This window comes from Bufo bufo, chromosome 3, assembly GCF_905171765.1.
Source record: "Bufo bufo chromosome 3, aBufBuf1.1, whole genome shotgun sequence".
Taxonomy (NCBI): Eukaryota; Metazoa; Chordata; class Amphibia; order Anura; family Bufonidae; genus Bufo; species Bufo bufo.
In genome coordinates, this window is record NC_053391.1 from 384,307,466 (window position 1) to 384,328,898 (window position 21,433).

At 44.2% G+C, this 21,433-nt stretch overlaps 1 protein-coding gene and 1 pseudogene across 2 annotated transcripts in view; both read left to right on the plus strand.

Moving 5' to 3' along the window:
• REPS2 (RALBP1 associated Eps domain containing 2) overlaps positions 1 to 21,433 on the plus strand; it is a 153,831-nt gene that overhangs the window by 63,326 nt on the left and 69,072 nt on the right. The window contains exons 5-7 of one of the 2 annotated variants that reach the window (XM_040424742.1): positions 3,158 to 3,258; positions 7,357 to 7,498; positions 17,765 to 17,828. In XM_040424742.1, coding sequence (XP_040280676.1) covers positions 3,158 to 3,258; positions 7,357 to 7,498; positions 17,765 to 17,828 — 307 coding nt within the window. The remainder of the gene's footprint in view (positions 1 to 3,157; positions 3,259 to 7,356; positions 7,499 to 17,764; positions 17,829 to 21,433) is intronic. The other variant, XM_040424743.1, reaches the window with a different exon arrangement.
• On the plus strand, positions 13,489 to 13,576 carry LOC120996687 (annotated as a pseudogene).

Below are 21,433 nucleotides of genomic sequence, written 5' to 3' on the forward strand. Positions count from 1 at the left end.
TATCAGAACTTAGACCCCCATTAGACCTCAGATCCCTCATATTAGACCTCCAGGCCTACATATCAGACCCCCATTAGACTTACAGACCCCCAATCAGACCCCTATTTCAGACCTCAGACCCCCCATTGGACCTCAGATTCCCCCATATCAGACCTCCAGACCCCCCATATCAGACCTCAGATCAGACTTAAAAATAAATTAACTTACCTCTCCTGCTCCGCTGCTCCTCTCCTGATTCTGTGGTCTCCCCGTTCTCTTCTCAGGGCCCCCGCTGCTGTCACCTGACCTTCTGCAACATCAGGTAGTAGAGCGCTCTGTACATCCTGACACTCCAGGCAGCCAGGACACAGCAGTGCGGGACCTGAGAAGAGCAAGCAGGAGGAGGCGTAAGTACAGCACTTCTTACCCCACCTCCTGCATACTAGTAAGCGCTTCCATAATGGAAGCGCTCACTAGTATTCCCTTTATAAGATGCACTGCATCTTATAAAAGGAAAAGTACAGTGCTACTGGCAAGGGGGGTATTGGCCGCAGGCTGTGCCAATGCCGCCTGAGGCGAGATTCTCATCTCGACTCATGGCAAAAGCGGAGCCGGGGGGTAACTGGGTCAGAGGCCTAAGTCAGGATTTGGGAGTTACTATCTCTCCTTGCGGAGAACGCCTTAGTTCACGTGAGGAGGCTTATATAGGCCATACATGCTCCTCTGGAATTCTGGGAAGAAAGGGATACAAATGAGCTCTTAACAAGCTCTGCCTCTAATGCCACCAGATGTAAGGCAGCTATCCTATAAGTCAATGTTCGACCCTGTTTCTGGGTGATTGCCCCTCATCAGTGCCCCTCATCATTTTTATTTTTGTAGACTCTTAGAAATTAATGAGTCCATGTGCTATCTGCAAAAAATGTGAATCAGACAGAATGCAAAATACAGTTGTTTGTATGAGGCCTTAAAGGATAACTGTCACACTTAGACCCTAATTTCAATTTTCATATATGTAGTTACTAATAACATGATATTCCAGAATCAGTTACTATTATACTGACTTACCCCATATTTAATAAGATTCAGCCCTTAGCTACCAGTCTGCATAAAACTGCAATTTCACTATTCAGTTAAGATGGCCGCCACTGCCCTCACCCTGAGGCTAATCCCGCCTGCCCTCACTCGCCAGTAACAATAGCCCCCCAAAAGTGTCAGTAACCAGAGCCCTCCCCCCTAAAGGGTTAATCTCCTGCAGCACAAAGGGGTCCTCTTACCACATGTTGCTTTCATTTATACACTGAGCAGATGGCAGATCTCGCTTCCCTGGTGTGCGCTGCTCCAACTCTGCATTCTCCAGCTCTGCTGAGTGAGGGAGCGTCTGCCAAGCGCAGGGACAGGGAGAAGTGCACACAGCCCAGGCACGGTTATCAGCTGCTGGGGAGGACCTGGCTTTAATCATTTACTTACAGTCCCTGGCTGTCAGTAATGTGAGCCTGCACGCTGCGTGCTCCGTCCTTCAACAGATAGACGGACCATGCCTAGCAACCCTATTTTAAGCACAGGTAAAAATAGGCAGTACAGGGAACAAAAATGTGGAATTAAGGGGTAATTGAATACACAGTGAAAAGTTGAAATAGGGCCACCAAGGTGATATAAATCACCACAATCCAATACTCCAAAAAATACGACAGTTATACTTTAAAGTGTTTGTGTCGCATCAGTAAATGACATTTAGCATATAGAGAAAGTTGATACAAGGCACTTACTAATGTATTGTGATTGGCCATATTGCCTCCTTTGCTGGCTGGATTCATTTTTCCATCACATTATACACTGCTCATTTCCAGGGATTACAACCACCCTGCAATCCATCAGAGGCGGCAACGCTTGCAATAGTCACAACATGCACTATTTTGGTCCGATGTTCACACTAGACTTGCACAATTCAAGTCAACGGATCCATGACAAATAAATGGACGGCACACAAATTACATTTGTATGTAGTCCGTTTTTCACAAATTGTTGCTGGAAAAACACTGAATTGCCATTCCTCCGGTTTTTGTTTTCTTACGAATGTGTAAAACAGATGACATACTGATGCCAAAGGGATGGAAAAAAGCGGACAAACGGAACAAAGTTGGATACAAAACGGATTCAACATCAATGGAAAATTGTTTTTAACTGAAAGAACACGGATGAGCTTTAGGCTACATTCACACGACTGTATGTGTTCTGCGGTCTGCAAAACACGGATCCTCAAAAAATACGAATGACGTTTAGCATCCGTATTGCATCTGTTTTTTTGGCCTATCCTTGTCTGCAAAACGGACAAAAAAAGGACATGTTCTATCTTTTTTGCGGGGCCACGGAACAGACATACTTTTTTGCGGACCCATTGTCTGCATGAGACCTTAGGCTACGTTCACATGTCTGGCATGCCTGATCTGACACAAATGCCGGCTGATGGCTAGACAAGAACCATTTCATTCAATGGTTTTTGTTCAGCCGAAACCCAGCATGTATGCCAGAAAGCAGCCGGGTCACCACTGGAACCCATTATAGTCAATAGGGATCTGGCGGTGAACTGTAGACTCTGGCAGTGCCAGATCCAGCAAAATCCAGCAGGCTGCTCTGCTGGATTTAGTGCCGCAGATGTGAACATACCCTTTCATCCCTCATCTTAAAAAGTCCTTCCATCTCGGCAGTGAAAGTTTTTTCTGGATATTCAGAAGGACGTATTGAGTGCAATCACATGTAATTTTCACTGATCAATAAAACTGCAACAAAAATGATATGTGGGATTCCAGCCAAATGACAGTGTTGGCTGGCACTTGGAATGCCCCTCTGGACTTAGGGGTTCACTTCTTAAAGATAATAGTTCACTGCTTAAAGTGCGGCAGTTGTAATATATATATATACTGTATATAAATCACATACAAAAAACTCCATGAAATGCATATAATATTTAGTATTATACTATTGTGTCTATTATGTCTTTTTTATTTATAAACACTATAATTCTTAAAATTCCGTTTTCCCAGGATTGAACTGGTTAAGCGACTTTTAGCAGCCTTCTATTGCTTTAAATTCCGTTAATTACCACTCGGAGCCTTGTAACCATGCAACAGCAGCCTGGGAGTCACATGACCGATTCTTCTTTATTATTCCCTCTCTGCAGCAGCATACGAGACGAGACAACCTGCTCTACTTCAGCAGGATGGACACTTGCCGGTGAACTATGGAAAGCAACCTGCACCTCTGCAGTCTTCTATTAGCCGGGTAAGGACATCTCCTTCAAGCCTGTCTAGATTCCATAGCCTATGCTGCATACGTATGTATAGTATGAGGGTCCGCTGCTCCCTCCATAGCGTGCTGTCATAAAACTGCAGCACCTGGATTTTTGCTTTTCAGTTTTCTAGGAATCCACCATTATAAATAATTGCTGCTGGAATGTAAAGATTGAATCAGACTGTGGAAGAAGAAGGCTGGAGGTGAAAATTGCAGCCGCAAATAGGGATCTGTTCTGTAGGCTGTGACTAGCAATGCATCCATCACCTCTGCCTGCTGTCATTATCACATTTAACTATATATCTCATGACCGCAGAGCACAGGGTGCAGAAAAATCATAGCTATAAAAAGGATAAAGTTGTTGTATATGTATTATATAGTCACCCAGACTACTAAGGGTTAATTAACCATCACCTTCTTAGATCTTATGAAAATGCAGGAAATATTAAATTATACTTTTAGTCTTTTGTTAAAACTGTCAATCTAAAAACCTCTTATAGTGACTCTTTGCATTAGCAGTGGCTATAGACATCTAATATGTAGTCGCACAAAGCACGCAGCTCGCATTCTACAGAAGGCTTGAACCTTCGCTGAATTAATTGTAATGAATATCAGTGTAAAATGGGATCTATAGCTAATTATGGAGATATACTTCCATAGATATACTGTATTATGGATCATGCATTGCCATGGCATTAATAGAGCGAATTAAAGGGAGGCTATACTGATCATTATAAACAGAATGGGGTAAATCCAGAGTGAATCTACATTGATTTATTGAATTATAAACGTGCTCCTAAACATCCAGGAGGAAAGACATTTATTGCTGTTCTACCTGATTGTAAAGTTCTGCAGATAATGATGACTGCTTATCAATCAATGTTATGTTTCTTCTACTTCTTCTTAGACTCTGTTCACACTACTCTTATGAAGTCCATTTTATTATTCCCATCAAAAACACCAGAATCCCTGTGGAACCCAGAGCAAATGTGACCAGAGCCTAAGGCTTATATTAGACAAGTAGATCATCCAGGCGATCGCCTGCTTGTCAGCGGAAAAGACCGCTGCTATTACATGCAGTGATCTCCTCCATGGTATGGGGAGGAGCGATCACTGACGCCATGGCTCATCCCCATACTGTATGTTTCATCCGAAGTCGATTCGCTCATCAGTCCATATTGGCCATTACATTTTTTTCAAGCTGCCCATGCATGTTCTTGTCAAATCGGGCAATGGATGAAAGATCTTTCTAGGAATGTTATTTCAAAGAAAGATCTTTTGTCCACGAACAATCTTTTTTTGAGAAAAAAGATCATTCATCCAAGTATTGGACGAAAATATTAAACACAGAGGACTTCTTTTCTGATGATAATGATCTGTCAGTCAGCTAAAACGATCATTCGTAGTTAAATTTCACCCGATGAATGATCATTTTGGTCCATTCTGTAACCAGCTCTTTAGGCTACTTTCACACTGGCGTTTTGGCTTTCCATCTGTGAGATCCGTTCAGGGCTCTCACAATCGGTCCAAAACGGATCAGTTTTGTCCTTAATGCATTCTGAATGGATAATGATCCGCTCAGAATGCATCAGTTTGCCTCCGTTCCGTCTCCATTCCGCTTTGGAGACGGACACCAAAACGCTGCAATTTTAGTGTCCGTCTGACTAAACTGGGGCAAACGGATCCGTCCTGACACACAATGTAAGTCAATGGGGACGGATCCGTTTTCTAGGACACAATCTGGCACAATAGAAAATGAATCCGTCCTCCGTTGACTTTCAATGGTGTTCAAGATGGATCTGTCTTGGCTATGTTAAAGATAATACAAACTGATCCGTTCTGAACGGATGCGTGCGGTTGTTTTATCTGAACGGATCCGTCTGCGCAGATCCATGACGGATCCGCACCAAACGCGAGTATGAAAGTTACCCGTGTGCATATTTGGTCCCCAAGTCTCTACAGTTGGAGATTCAGCACAAGGCTCATGTGTGGCACTGTATCAAATGCAAATCCATATACGTATATTACATCTGCCACATTACCAACATCCAGGTTCTCACTTTCCTCCTCATAGAAACCCAGCATGTTGTTTAGACGTGACTTGTTTTGCTTGAATTCATGCTGTTTGATTAACATATGTGTTCTACGAGGGTAAATTAAAAGAATTAAATTTATTTAGACTTGAGAAGAGACGTCTAAGAGGAGAGATGATTAACCTATACAAATATATAAATGGCCCGTACAAACAGTATGGTAAAAAGCTGTTCTATGTATATCCTATGTAAAGACAAGGGGCACTGCCTCCATCTGGAGACAAAAATGCACTCTTGTGAAGAAGCAAATAACCAACAAGCCACAAAAAATACATTCCTTACACTTATTTCAGTGCCGTCCCGTGTGCCATTCAGCCCCATGCACTAGTCCAGCTTGCCCTGGTTTGTCATACTGGTTTGATTTGTAAAACTAACTGAAAACAATTATTTATGGCTAGTGAGCAAAAATTTTCTTTTCTGACTATCAGAAATCTTTTCCATCTGTCGGAAATGTATGAGATATTCCTTTCCAGGAATAATAGCTATTGTGATTACTGTAGCAGGTAACAGGTATCCCAAGAGAAGTGGGTCAGCCTTTGATATGCACCACATATTGTATGGGCAAGATAGGGATAGTGTAAGATGTACACTTTATTGATGTTTTTGTATTTGGTGTGGCATATCTAATACCGATGATGGTAAATGTCTGGGTTGTGGCGTCAAACTGCCTAATTAGGTGCAGTGGTGTGATTAAATGAACAAGCACTCATCTTCTCACTCGTTTTCTGGGAAACAGCAAGTATTCTCTATGGGAGTTTGGTAACATTCACAGAAGTCCATGTTACCCCTCCCCCAGGATGATGTACAATTACACAGGGAGAGGAGGATGTATGGTCCTACTTTTCCCCCTGCAACCTGACAGCATCTCCCACATTACTCCCTCTCCTCCACCCTAATCGGCCTAATTGAGGGGGCGCTACTTCAACCTGTTTGATGTCAGGCTGTGTAACCCCTAGAGATACGAGGTCCTGTTTTAAAGCTGACAATCAAAACTTTAAGCCAAAATTGGAATTGTGGTGCTAGCCCACATACAGCCGGAGATAGAGCCTTTAGGCAACTGCATATCTCCCCAAACTGGTTTCTTAAGGTTCTGTTTCTGGCTGTATCATGGCTAACACCATGATATGGATAGTAACTCACATCTCTAGCTGCTACACAGCCTGAGATAAAGCCATTAGTAGCAAGAAGGTATCTCAAACTTTATTGACTACTGAATAGAAAATTACTAGCAATTAATGCAGCTGGCTAAAAACAAATGATCACCACTGGCCTCTTGGTGGTAATACCATCTAAGCCAGAGTTTTACCAGCCAGGTGGCAACCCTAGGCATAACCCTTTTTAAATGTTGCTTATTATTAGAGATGAGCGAATCGACTTTGGATGAAACATCCGAAGTCGATTCGCATAAAACTTCGTTCTAATACTGTACCAAGCAGGAGCTCTGTACAGTATTAGAATGTATTGGCTCCGATGAGCCGAAGTTATTGCTTTGCGAAGAACTTGGAACCGAACCCGAGTTCGGGAAATGATTTTTTACAGTACAAATGAATTTATGAAGTTATTGCACGAAGTCTCGCGAGTCTTCGCAAAGCAATAACTTCAGCTCATCGGAGCCAATACATTCTAATACTGTACAGAGCGCTCGCTGCATACAGTATTAGAACAAAGTTTTATGCAAATCGACTTTGGATGTTTCATTCGAAGTTGATTCGCTCATCTCTACTTATTATGTATGGCCCCTTAAGAAGATTTAAAGGCTGCCTGTTTTCCATGTGTGCATTCAGCCTGTTCTGCAACCTATGCTTGATAGGCTGTCTGAAGCATAGTGTGATGCTAAACATTTTTAGGGGAACTGCAATGTAATCTCAGGTTAACAGCAATATATTTTACAATTATGATTCATATCATTTTACATTTTTTATTTTTGTGTATCCCTGGTGATTTCATTTTTAGAGGCTTCATGCTGCAGTATCTCTAAAAAAAATTCTGTTCACAGCAGTCACTTTCAGTTGAAAGAGAATCACAGGACACTTCAGAGAGTTACTCCGAGGACCCCTGGAGGATAACAGAAGAACAACGAGAGTACTATACCAACCAGTTCAAATTGCTTCAAGCTGACCTGAATTCCTTCATTTCTGGTGAGTCAGATCCATAGCTTGCTGTTTGTGCTTTCCTACACAGAAACCAGATAATTCTTTACAGTATTATGGGTTATGTCCTAGGACTAGGTGTACTGTGGTTGGCTTTCCAGTACTAAAACTTCTATTTTAGGTTTAGCCTTTGTCTGCCTAGAAGGTATTTTATACCGATATTAGACCAGAGAAGATCAATGGTGGAGATTTATTAAGACTGGCGCCTTCGGTGCCTGTCGTGATATCTCCTGCGCTGACAGAGAATGCACCTAATTTAGGATGAGGTGCACACCCAGTCATAATTTAGGTGCACACTCCTGCAGTCCGTGTGCCTAACCAGAAATTGAAAACATCTCAGAGCTGCTGTAGACTTCTGGCTTCATTTACGCCAAAAAACTGGTGTCAATGAAGATAAATTTGTCGCTGCAGCTGGCCGCGCCCCCTTCCCCACCCTTTTAGAAAAGTGGTGAGGACGGTGAAAAAGAGGAGATGTGACGATTTGACTTTTTAATGCCACTTTTCAGGCATAAAGGGAATGATAAATCTCCCCCCATGTCTTTACTACAATCAGTGCAATAGTAGATTATTTAAATTTAAATACTTATTTAAATCCTGACTCCAGTGGGTGCTCCCCTCACCCAAACAGGGTGATTGATCATTTCCACCAGTATGCCCTCTCCCTAAATTCTATATATACTGCATATAAACAGGGCTGATCCCTAGTGCTAAGTCCTGGAGTATTTAGAATGAATATTCGGTATAAATGACTAACCAGTCTTGTCAGTGGCACACTGTATATCATGTTTGACCCCTCAAAGTGCAGCATGTGATCCCCCATTTGTCAGCTTTTAAGAGGCAGCTGGAAGCTAAGGCTGGGTTTACATGAGCTATGTGAAAACCTGTCTATGTTCTGGCTGCAAATAATGGACGATTTTTGTAGCGGGCCGTACATTGACTCATTCGCTTAAATGGGTAGTCAAAATCAGACTGAAATGAGACATGCTGCAATTTTCTCTGCATAGACCGATGGTCTATATCAGGGATGGCCAACCTGAGGCTCTCCAGCTGTTGCAAAACTACAACTCCCATCATTCCCAGACAGTCTACAGCTATCAGCCTACAGCAGGGCATGCTGGGAGTTGTAGTTTTACAACAGCTGGAGAGCCACAGGTTGGCCATGCCTGGTCTATATGGAAAATTGAATATGGGAATTTGCTCATTAACTATAATGTGCCGGTGTTCAGGCTGTGTGTTGTCCATTCTAAACCCATACAGCATCGCTTGTCTTAGAGATAATCTCCTGCCAAGTTGCCAATATTAAAGAAGTTGCGCACCTTTAGGGGGATGTTTTGGCAAACCTTCCCCATCCCCCTCATCCTACTGGGCAAACTTGTGAAGGGAAGCATACTAACCTGCTTAACGGCTCTGGCTTCCCGTCACAGCCTCTGGTGCTACGCTGGGCTTCCTGGATGTAAACGTCCTGTTTGACACCACTGCAGCCAATCGTTGACCTCAGCAGTACCCTGCTCTCCTTATGTGTCACGATTGGTGTGGGGGGAAACTCCACACTGAACACTGGAGGGAAGGGGAACAGTAACTGGGCCTGGAAACTAGGGAAGAAACAGGTCACCTCCTAGACAACCCTAATCCGGACCCTAACTATCAATATGAATAGACCTTGAAGGTAGGAATATTCATATGCAGTATACCTAGGCCTTTATATCCCTATAAGGCCCTGGAAAAGGTTAGGACCAGAGACAACCCATTCCTCCCCAGATGGACGAATGGAAGTCTCTGTCTCAGGCCCAGATACAAACAACAGGGAATATAACAAACACAAACAAACGCGACACTTAACTTCTGTAGAGACGGACGAGCAGGAACACCAGAGACAAACTCACACCAGCTCAGCCAAACCCAAATGAAGCTATCTACCGCATAGTCAGAAGGGTGGGGTGAGACTATGAAGGGTAAAAGTGATGACCACTGAGCAACAGCTGAGAAAAGGGAAGTGGTCATTAACCCTAACACTGAATCAAGAGAAATAAAGGAGGCTGTTAGATTCCTCCACGCTCAGCCAATCTCCTTGATTTCCTGACATCATTCACCTGAGGGACCGTGACATTATGCCATGTGACCATTTGTCATGACAAAAACATATTTATAGAATTTAAAGGAGTTGTCCCTCCTTGCCATTACCATAGCGTTATGGGACTAAGTGCTGGCCCCAGGTGGCCGGACTTACGGAAACAGCCAAGCAGGCCAGCGCTACGTTGTTTGTCTAAGTCCCATTGTAGTGAATAAGAGCTACGCAAACAGTATAGCAGAACAAGCTACACTGCTTCCGTAACTCTGGGAGTCACAGAAGCAGTGTAGCTAATTCTGCTATGAAGCATATTATAACTTGTGGCAACCCATTTAAAGAAGACAACTAAAATGTAAAGATGGCCACATGTCGGTAAATCACAAAAATTGACATTTTTTATTCAGTTTCAACAACCAGTTTAGTAACAGCAGGAAATGCAACCATATTGGTTGTTACTTTTGATATTGGTCAAAACCCTTACTTGCTTCAAGAACTCCATATCTTCTAATAAAAACAGGGTGCATGCATGGGCACACTTGTATAAGACATTTCTATGGCTTATACTAGTCTGGCCTTTGTCATAGTTTGCTCATGTAGGCCAGAAGACTGAATCTAGACTAGTAATTGTAAGATGCCTATGAACTCCTTTGGCCAACCTCTTTAATTATACACCGTCGAGTCACATTATTTATGACAACCAGATAATATCCAGAGTAACCGCCGTGTGCAGAGTGGACAGCAGCTAGACAGGCTGGAAGTGACACAATAAGGTCCTGGTAGGTTGTCACAGGTATCTGGAGCCATTCTAACTGCAATGCATCCCACAGCTGCTGGAGGGTGCACAGGGGAGGATCCATAAAGCGAAGACAATGATTGAGGTGGTCCTACAGATGCTCAATTGGGTTCAAGTCTGAGGAATTAGGGGGTCAGGATAGTACTTGGAAATATTAGCCATGCTCTTGAAATCAATGTCTGATATTGCTAGCCATGTGACATGTTGCATTGTCTTATTGAAAGATCCCACCCACCCCAGCGAAGACAGTCAGCATGTATGGGCGGACGTGATCTGCAAGGATGGATTTATACCAAAATCGCATGAGAATGCCTTCCACATGGATGAGTCTATATCACTGCCACCACCAGCTTGTGTTCTTCCAGCAATGGTAGCAGGGTCTTTGTTCTCTGATATTTCTCACCTGACCTGCCATCCGTTCAGTGAAGCAGAAAACTTGACTCACTGGAAAAGGCAACCTTTTGCCAATCAGCTGAGATCCAATTCTGATACTGCCGCAAAAATGTAAGCCTTTTCTACCGATGCAACATTGTTAGCAGAGGTGCAGTGACCATCCGTCTGCTACACAGTAGAGTTCGCAGAGTTGTTATTTTGGACACATGTCTGGTAGCCCCATGGTTCATTTTGGCAATGAGCTGCGCCACTGTAGCTTATCAGACTGCTCTCACTCACCGTAGTAGCCAATGTTCACCTCTCACAATACACTTTCACCACAGAAGCAAACAAACAGTTCACAAATTGTGCAGTTTCAGAAATCCTGCCACCCTCGGCCCGAAAGCCAATAATCATTTCCTTTCGCAACCCTGATAAATTGCTCCTTTTACCTATGACAGCAGATATGTGTGCAGGCAGGCTATCGCACATCTTATATACCCACCATGCCAGTTCACAACACAACTTCCTTCATGAACTACACGTTGCTGATGTTGAAAGTAAGAAATGGTCATAATAATATGACTTGACTATGTACATTTCCCTAACTAACCTGTGCTATAAAAGCAGAATCATTAGATGCTTCAGTGCACTAGGACCTTCATCACGGCGTGAAGCCTTGACTCCTTTTAACAAGTGTCAATATGTGAATTGGACAAACTGTGGGTTTCTCTAGAGCAGGGATGCCCAACCTGCGGCCCTCCAGCTGTTGTAAAACTACAACTCACGCCATGCCCTGCTGTAGGCTGATAGCTGTAGGCAGTCCAGGCATGCTGGGTGTTGTAGTTTAGCAACAGCTGGAGGGCCGCAGGTTGGGCATCCCTGCTCTAGAGATTGAGATGTCTCAGTGGCTGCTCATTGCCTTTCTCTGTTGGTATCCTAAAGTTACCTCTTCTCTATTTCTCCAAGGACTTTTGATAGGAGTCTGGGACAAAAGACCTTTTTCAGCTAGATCTGGAACTTTTACACAAGGCTGCTCAGCAGGTTCTTGATTTAGGATTCTGCTAAATAGTGTCAAATGAGGCATGTTTCTCCTGAAAATTCCCTGCACTTAGAAATTGGCTAAAAAGTTTTAATTTTTTTATTTTTTATTTTTTATTCTCGACTCCTTGTTCCAAGCCTACATTCATTAATAGAAGGCTTTTGGTATACGTTTCTGTCCATCTAGGTGCTTCGTAGTGATATTTTAAATCATGGTAAGCACTTTAAAGGGACACTCTTCCTCTTGATAAATTTACAATGTACCATGGGAAATGTACTGTTAAAAAGTCATCCATGAGTAAGATCAACTGTATGATCGAAACGGGTTGGTAGTACAGTACAGGAATTTTTAATGGTGATTTTCAATAAAAGGAGATGCTTTTATCCTGGTGTGGATCATTTTGCTGCATAGTTAAAAAGTACCTGATACCCTCCTTTTTAGTTCTACTGATGTGGATCTGCAGATGTCCAGTCCACTATGTGCTGATATACAATGGCTATCAGCTTCTTAGACTACCCCTGAGACACTCTCCCCTGCGCTCTGATTGGTCAGTACTAATGGTGTCAGCAGATTTTAAAGAGGACCGTTGTTTCCCCCTGCAGTTTTCCCGCTCAGTATGTTACTGCTGAGCATCGGTACAGGGAGGAGGAGACTGCCCTGTTTCTCAATGGGAGTCTCCTTCTCCCTGGCTGTAGCGCGGTCCAATCACAGCGGAGAGAGTCACAGCCAGGGAGAAGCTTTCTGTGCAACTGGTCTAGTTTGTGGCTAACTTTATGGTGATGCATTAGACTGGCAACTACATGCTCTACTCCATTTTTGAACTTCAGTTCCATTAACAATACTTAGATAATTTCTTTCCTAAGATGTCCTATCCTATTAATTTTAATTCTTTCTCTGGGTATCAAGGTACACAGCTTCTTACAGCTCTCTTGAAAGCTAGGGTAGACCCTTGCTTTAAACATTTTCAAATCGGACAAAAAATGCCAATGTACAGTCGCCCTTAGGGCATGGATCAGCAACCTTTGGCACTCCAGCTGCTGTGTAACTACTGTGTAACTACAACTCCCAGAAATCACCAGTTAGTCTTCTAACTCCCATGGAAGTAAAAGGAGGATTTGGGGAGTTGTAGTTTCAGAACAGCTGGAGTGCAGGACTTTGCTGATCCCTGCTTTTAGCAAAGATTGTTCTTCTGATAGTTTGCCAATTTGACTCTTAGTCAAGAGTTGTCTTATTTAACCGTCAACAGTTTTTCTCTTTTATAAGACTGTTTGTATGTTTTTTTTATTTCCCAATTATCATATAATTTCCTAGTTTGAAAACTTGAATGTACTAGTCTAACTATTGGAATTGAAGATCTAGCAATCAGTGGGCCTCAGCACCTACAGCAGGGATCAGCATCCTCTGGCACTCCAGCTGTTGTGAAATTACAACTCCCAACATGCACACTTGCTAAGCTGTTCTCAGAGCTCCCATAGAAGGGAATGAAGCATACTGGGAAGTGTAGTTTTACAACAGTCGGAGTGCCGAAGGTTGCTGATCCCTGACCTAGCGGGAGGCATAGTCTTCTTTTACCTGTACAATAATGTAAGCACGGTTTTCTGAGCTATCTCACTATTAAATGGAATATAGTTTATAATGCCTGTAGTTTCTATATGTCCAGGGTGGCCACAGTATGGGTCTGAAGTGCCATAAGGACATCCTTGAATGCTTCTCAGCCTTTTGGCTAAGATCAAGTGTAGTATCTGTTCTTATCAGTCCAGTCGAGCCTGGCTCCTGGACTGTAAACTCCATCCGTACAGGGCATACCTGAGGGCTTGCAGTACGGTATGGAGAGCAGTGAACCACACAGCATCCCTAGCGTGTACGGCCTGGGTTTAAAGGTACCCTAGCTAGGTGACGAAGGGCTCTGCTGGATCGAAGCCAAGGGGCTGAGTTGTTTGGAAGCCCGAAGTGCAATAGTGCCCCAGGAGTAGTGACCCTGGGGTGCCGGAACTCACTGGGGGTGGGATCCCTCTGAGTGATGGCACATTTGCTCGCACTTCCCTTTCACACATTTTAGCACACTCACTCTTCTTGGCTCGGCTTCGGCCTTGACAAGAGAGAAATTTTTATAATTCCGGCTGAATAACCGGGCCTTAATGGCACTCATTCACTTATTTATTTTTATGTTCACTGTGTGTACTTTTACACGTTGGTGTGTTTTAGGATTTTCAGGGTTGCGGCGCCCTTACGGGTACCCCCTCCTTGAGGTCTAGGGGGGGTGTGTGTGGCCATATTAGTTCCTCACCCCCCTGCCAATCCCCTTGGGCTCTCCCTCCGGGGAGAGTCCAGACCTTGTTGAAGCTCCTGGCTGACGCCCTGGGTGGCAGCCTAGGCGAAAGCCGGGAGCATAGATGGGCGTACCCTTGGCTTCGGCTGAGGGATGCCTCTTGTCTCAGTCCCTTGCAGGAGCTTAACGGCCCCGGAGGGATTGGGAATGGTTTGTGGGGGGCTCTTCTCTTCGGAGAGGGCCTGCGATAGACCGCGACCTGAGCACGATTTTTGTGTAGCACGCTGCACGATTTTGTTGCACGGGTGAGAAAGCACGCTCTTCAGAATAAAAAAAAAAAAAAGGAGGACATCCTTGAATGCCCCACGTCTGTAATTCTGTTATCTCTAGTGCTGATCTTTGACTGGCACAACAGGATATATCTGCTGATACCTGTGATTGCTTGGTTAAGGAGTAGAAAGCATCATTCTGTCTGGAAAACCTGCATGGACACTACTGTGGTATTAAATACTCTGTGGCACTGCTGTATAATGGTAACTATTTTATGTACACTGGTAAAAGATACCACGTTATGTGATTGTACAGTTGTGGCCAAAAGTTTTTGAGAATGACACAAATATTAGTTTTCACAAAGTTTGCTGCTAAACTGCTTTTGGATCTTTGTTTCAGTTGTTTCTGTGATGTAGTGAAATATAATTACACGCACTTCATACGTTTCAAAGGCTTTTATCGACAATTACATGACATTTATGCAAAGAGTCAGTATTTGCAGTGTTGGCCCTTCTTTTTCAGGACCTCTGCAATTCGACTGGGCATGCTCTCAATCAACTTCTGGGCCAATTCCTGACTGATAGCAACCCATTCTTTCATAATCACTTCTTGGAGTTTGTCAGAATTAGTGGGTTTTTGTTTGTCCACCCGCCTCTTGAGGATTGACCACAAGTTCTCAATGGGATTAAGATCTGGGGAGTTTCCAGGCCATGGACCCAAAATGTCAACGTTTTGGTCCCCGAGCCACTTAGTTATCACTTTTGCCTTATGGCACGGTGCTCCATCGTGCTGGAAAATGCATTGTTCTTCACTAAACTGTTGTTGGATTGTTGGAAGAAGTTGCTGTTGGAGGGTGTTTTGGTACCATTCTTTATTCATGGCTGTGTTTTTGGGCAAAATTGTGAGTGAGCCCACTCCCTTGGATGAGAATTAACCCCACACATAAATAGTCTCAGGATGCTTTACTGTTGGCATGACACAGGACTGATGGTAGCGCTCACCTTTTCTTCTCCGGACAAACCTTTTTCCAGATGCCCCAAACAATCGGAAAGAGGCTTCATCGGAGAATATGACTTTGCCCAAGTCCTCAGCAGTCCATTCACCATACTTTCTGCAGAAGATCAATCTGTCCCTGATTTTTTTTTTGAAGAGAAGTGGCTTCTTTGCTGGCCTTCTTGACACCAGGCCATCTTCCAAAATTCTTCGCCTCACTGTGCGTGCAGATGCACTCACACCTGCCTGCTGCCATTCCTGAGCAAGCTCTGCACTGGTGGCACTCCGATCCCGCAGCTGAATCCTCTTTAGGAGACGATCCTGGCGCTTGCTGGACTTTCTTGGACGCCCTGAAGCCTTCTTAACAAGAATTGAACCTCTTTCCTTGAAGTTTTTGATGATCCAATAAATTGTTGATTGAGGTGCAATCTTAGTAGTCACAATATCCTTGCCTGTGAAGCCATTTTTATGCAACGCAATGATGGCTGCACACGTTTCTTTGCAGGTCACCATGGTTAACAATGGAAGAACAATGATTTCAAGCATCACCCTCCTTTTAACATGTCAAGTCTGCCATTTTAACCCAATCAGCCTGACATAATGATCTCCAGCCTTGTGCTCGTCAACATTCTCACCTGAGTTAACAAGACGATTACTGAAATTATCTCAGCAGATCCTTTAATGACAGCAATGAAATGCAGTGGAAAGTTTTTTTTGGGATTAAGTTAATTTTCATGGCAAAGAAGGACTATGCAATTCATCTGATCACTCTTCATAACATTCTGGAGTATATGCAAATTGCTATTATAAAAACTTAAGCAGCAACTTTTCCAATTTCCAATATTTATCTAATTCTCAAAACTTTTGGCCACGACTGTAGGTGGCACAGTGGTATGGGCAGTTGTGTTGGTGCTTTTGTGTTGTATTACTACTTTGCTTGAAATTCTTTACATGGCGTCACCACTTTGAAGGCATTTTTGTGGCCTTAGTTTAGGAACATTCTACAGTTTAGAATGTTTAGTTTAGCCATTGTCAGGATACCTGTGATTTGTGGCATTACATCTTTAGAGACCTTGGCATGTGCCATTTGTAGCTGAGTAGAAGGCCAACGTATAGTTTAATATGGGCAATAAAGACCTATACATGCATTTGTATTTTTTATTGCATGGCTATTGAGTACTTACCTATAGTACACTTGCCTTCTTTTAATTTCTGTGGCGTGTGGTCTGGATGTGAGCACCTTGTGTTGTGTTATGTGGTGCCAGCTCTCTCTACGTATAGTCTTTATCAAGAGGATATCCCATAAATGATAGATGTGGGTCTAACCTCCAAGAGGAGATTGAATGCTCTCTTTCTATGGGAGTCACAAATGCTCTTACGACTGGAAATCGTGATATAATTCATCCTTTTGGTGTTGACCATAAATGTCTAAGTGTGCTGCCACACAGTGCAGTTGTGATGCAGTTGAAAACTGAATTGCAGTTGACTGCATGCGTTTACTGCGTCAAAAAAAACGTGCATTCACAACGCAGTTAAATTAACAGTTCTACAATTATCTAAATGATTTAATTAATTGTACCAATGCTGGAACTACACAGCTCCATTCATTTTGCAGTGGACATTGCTGATTACTGCAGCGCTGTGCCCAGTGAAGTGAATGGGGCAGCCCTGCAGCAACGAGCTCTATCACACAATGGATGAAGCTGTGTAGTTCCAGCACTTAAAGTTGTCCAGCCATTAATATTGATGACCTATCATCAGGATAGGTCATCAATATCAGATCAGTAGGCGTCCGACACCCCTGTCGATCAGCTGTGAGACGAGGAGGCGACACTCCATATGATCGCCGCATCCTGATATTTATATTATGCAGTAATGAACTCTACCACACAATGGATGAAGCTGTGTAGTTCCTGCACCTAAAGTTGTCCAGCCATTAATATTGATGACCTATCATCAGGATAGGTCATCAATATCAGATCAGCAGGTGTCCGACACCCCCGTCGATCAGCTGTGAGACGAGGAGGCGACACTCCATGTGATTGCCTCATCCTGATCTTTATATTATGCCTCGTCTCTTGCGGAGGGGTGGCATAGTGTAATTACAAGCACTTGCTCCATTCACAATGGAGTGAGTACTTGTATTACACTGCACTTCTGAGACGAAGTGCAGTGTAATGAACAGGAAGCAGTGCTCGCAAGGAGTACCGCCTCCTCTTCTAACAGCTGACCAGCAGGGGTGTGGGTGTCGGACCCCTGACTATTAGATATTGATGGCCTATCCTGAGGATAGGTCATCAGTATTAACAGCTGGACAACTCCTTTAAGCTACTCAATAACAGCTGATCGGAAGAACTGTAGGGTGTCATACCCTCCGATCAGAACATTACTGCTAAGTTGTATGTGTTTTATTAAAATGCAGTTTTTTTTATTATTATTATTTGCAGGTTCTGTAGCAAGAAACTTCTTTACCATATCGAAGCTTCCTATACCAGAACTTTCACACATTTGGTAAGTATGGAAGAACAAAGAGCCTTGTTCCTGCTTATGTCTACCAGCATGTGCATATGACATATTTTCCATGGGATGTACTGTGTTGTTTTCTTCTCATTCAAGTATGTGCAGGTACCCACAGCACTATTTCAGCACCTACACATTCCTGTTTATGAACTCAATGACATACAACTCATACAACGAACATATTTGCTATCCACTCTTTGGCTACATAGTTATATGTGCATATAAATATATATAGACAGAAAATATATACATAATATTTTCCAGAATAACTGATCGAATGCATATATGAATATACTATGTGTCTGTATACAGGACACAGAGATGACCTATGTAACGGGGCGCCGAAGGCGCACTCGGTCTCCCACCAGCCGCAGACCTGCTGCTTAGCTTCGGGAGCGAGGATCTGTGTTCAGCCTCGTTCCCAGGGCGGCTTTTGCTAGCTGGGAGGCTCCCTGCTCCTAGGTCTGCCTTGAGCGCCGAGCTGATCACTCGGTGCTCGACTTGTTTGTCTGTTGGTCATGTGACGCTGGCCACGTCACATGACCCTCACTCACCACTATAAATACAGGCAACCTGCTGAACTCCCCCCATTCTTGCTCCCGCCACCGTTCAGGTAGAACCACATATTAAATTACCCGATCGGTTTTCGGGTGACTGCGAAATCTTTTAGCTTTCACGGAAATTGTAAACTTTATTTTCGACTACGTCCTCACTCCTCTGGTCCTGATCCACAGAGGGTTGGTATTATCATCTCCCTGCTTCAAAGGGAACCCCCAGAAATGGGCCTTTTCTTTGCCTCCGGATTCCCCTTGTCTTAATTCTGTGGACCTCTTTTTCCAGGCGTTAGGGGTTCCTTATGATGAACCAGACCGAGCCTCTGTGGCAGAATCCAATCTTAAGGCCCTCACTCAGGGAAATCGTCCCGTGGAGGATTATTGTACGCAGTTCCACAAGTGGTGCGTTCCCTCGGGTTGGAACGAACCAGTGCTCAAATGTCAAATGTCAATTTAGGGCAGGCTTGACTGAGAAGTTAAAAGACATGCTGGTTTGTTATCCCTGTCCTGACTCTTTAGAGGAGACTATGATGCTAGCCATCAGACTAGATAGACAGATCAGAGAGAGACAGCGAGAGCAATTGTTTTCTCCTCATACCCTTCTTCAACCGGAGGTTTCCCCCATTGAACCCAAGATGGAGGCCCACTCGGACGAGCCCATGCAACTCGGGATGACGCGAAGAGAGCTATGCCGTCATCGAGGCTCTTGTTTTTATTGTGGGGATCCCAACCACTGGATCCGTCAGTGTCCTAAAGCTCCGCCTTCTGGAAAGTCATCCAAGTCTGAAGTATCCAAGGACAAGGTACTCCCGGAGGTGGTAAGAAGTAAATTATTGTTGCTGGTTTCTATTGCCTTTGGAGTCTTAAAGGGGTCAGGAAATGTCTTTGTGGATTCAGGGTCAGCTTTTAGTTTTATTGATTACCAATTTGTTGAACAAATGGGAATTTCTATACCAGAATTGTCCACCCCGATCCAGGTGGTCGCCATCGATTTTACCCCCCTGCTAGGGGGCACGGTAAAACTCCGTACTCCGAAGGTTACCCTGTCTGTGGGGGTTCTTTGTTTAACCACTTCCCGCAACTGTAACGCCGAAAGGCGTCATTGCGGCGGCTCCCCCAGGCTACGCTAACGCCAATAGGCGTCATCTCGCGTGAGCCGAGATTTCCTGTGAACGCGCGCACACAGGCGCGCGCGCTCACAGGAACGGAAGGTAAGAGAGTTGATCTCCAGCCTGCCAGCGGCGATCGTTCGCTGGCAGGCTGGAGATGTTTTTTTTTTAACCCCTAACAGGTATATTAGACGCTGTTTTGATAACAGCGTCTAATATACCTGCTACCTGGTCCTCTGGTGGTCCCCTTTGTTTGGATCGACCACCAGAGGACACAGGTAGCTCAGTAAAGTAGCACCAAGCACCACTACACTACACCCCCCCCCCCGTCACTTATTAACCCCTTATTAGCCCCTGATCACCCCTGATCACCCCATATAGACTCCCTGATCACCCCCCTGTCATTGATTACCCCCCTGTCATTGATCACCCCCCTGTAAAGCTCCATTCAGACGTCCGCATGATTTTTACGGATCCACTGATAGATGGATCGGATCCGCAAAACGCATCCGGACGTCTGAATGAAGCCTTACAGGGGCATGATCAATGACTGTGGTGATCACCCCATATAGACTCCCTGATCACCCCCCTGTCATTGATTACCCCCCCTGTCATTGATTACCCCCCTGTAAAGCTCCATTCAGACGTCCGCATGATTTTTACGGATCCACTGATAGATGGATCGGATCCGCAAAACGCATCCGGACGTCTGAATGAAGCCTTACAGGGGCATGATCAATGACTGTGGTGATCACCCCATATAGACTCCCTGATCACCCCCCTGTAAAGCTCCATTCAGATGTCCGCATGATTTTTACGGATGCACTGATGGATCGGATCCGCAAAACGCATCCGGACGTCTGAATGAAGCCTTACAGGGGCGTGATCAATGACTGTGGTGATCACCCCATATAGACTCCCTGTCATTGATTACCCCCCTGTAAAGCTCCATTCAGACGTCCGCATGATTTTTACGGATCCACTAATAGATGGATCGGATTCGCAAAACGCATCCGGACGTCTGAATGAAGCCTTACAGGGGCGTGATCAATGACTGTGGTGATCACCCCATATAGACTCCCTGATCACCCCCCTGTCATTGATTACCCCCCTGTCATTGATTACCCCCCTGTAAAGCTCCATTCAGACGTCCGCATGATTTTTACGGATCCACTGATAGATGGATCGGATCCGCAAAACGCATCCGGACGTCTGAATGAAGCCTTACAGGGGCATGATCAATGACTGTGGTGATCACCCCATATAGACTCCCTGATCACCCCCCTGTCATTGATCACCCCCCTGTCATTGATCACCCCCCTGTCATTGATCACCACCCCTGTCATTGATCACCCCCCCTGTCATTGATCACCCCCCCTGTCATTGATCACTCCCCCTGTCATTGATCACCCCCCCTGTCATTGATCACCCCCCCTGTCATTGATCACCCCCCCTGTCATTGATCACTCCCCCTGTCATTGATCACCCCCCTGTCATTGATCACTCCCCTGTCATTGATCACCCTCTGTAAGACTCCATTCAGACATTTTTTTGGCCCAAGTTAGCGGAATTATTTTTTTTTTTCTTACAAAGTCTCATATTCCACTAACTTGTGTCAAAAAATAAAATCTCACATGAACTCACCATACCCCTCACGGAATCCAAATGCGTAAAATTTTTTAGACATTTATATTCCAGACTTCTTCTCACGCTTTAGGGCCCCTAGAATGCCAGGGCAGTATAAATACCCCACATGTGACCCCATTTCGGAAAGAAGACACCCCCAGGTATTCCGTGAGGGGCATATTGAGTCCATGAAAGATTGAAATTTTTGTCCCAAGTTAGCGGAACGGGAGACTTTGTGAGAAAAAAATTAAAAATATCAATTTCCGCTAACTTGTGCCAAAAAAAAAAAATTTCTATGAACTCGCCA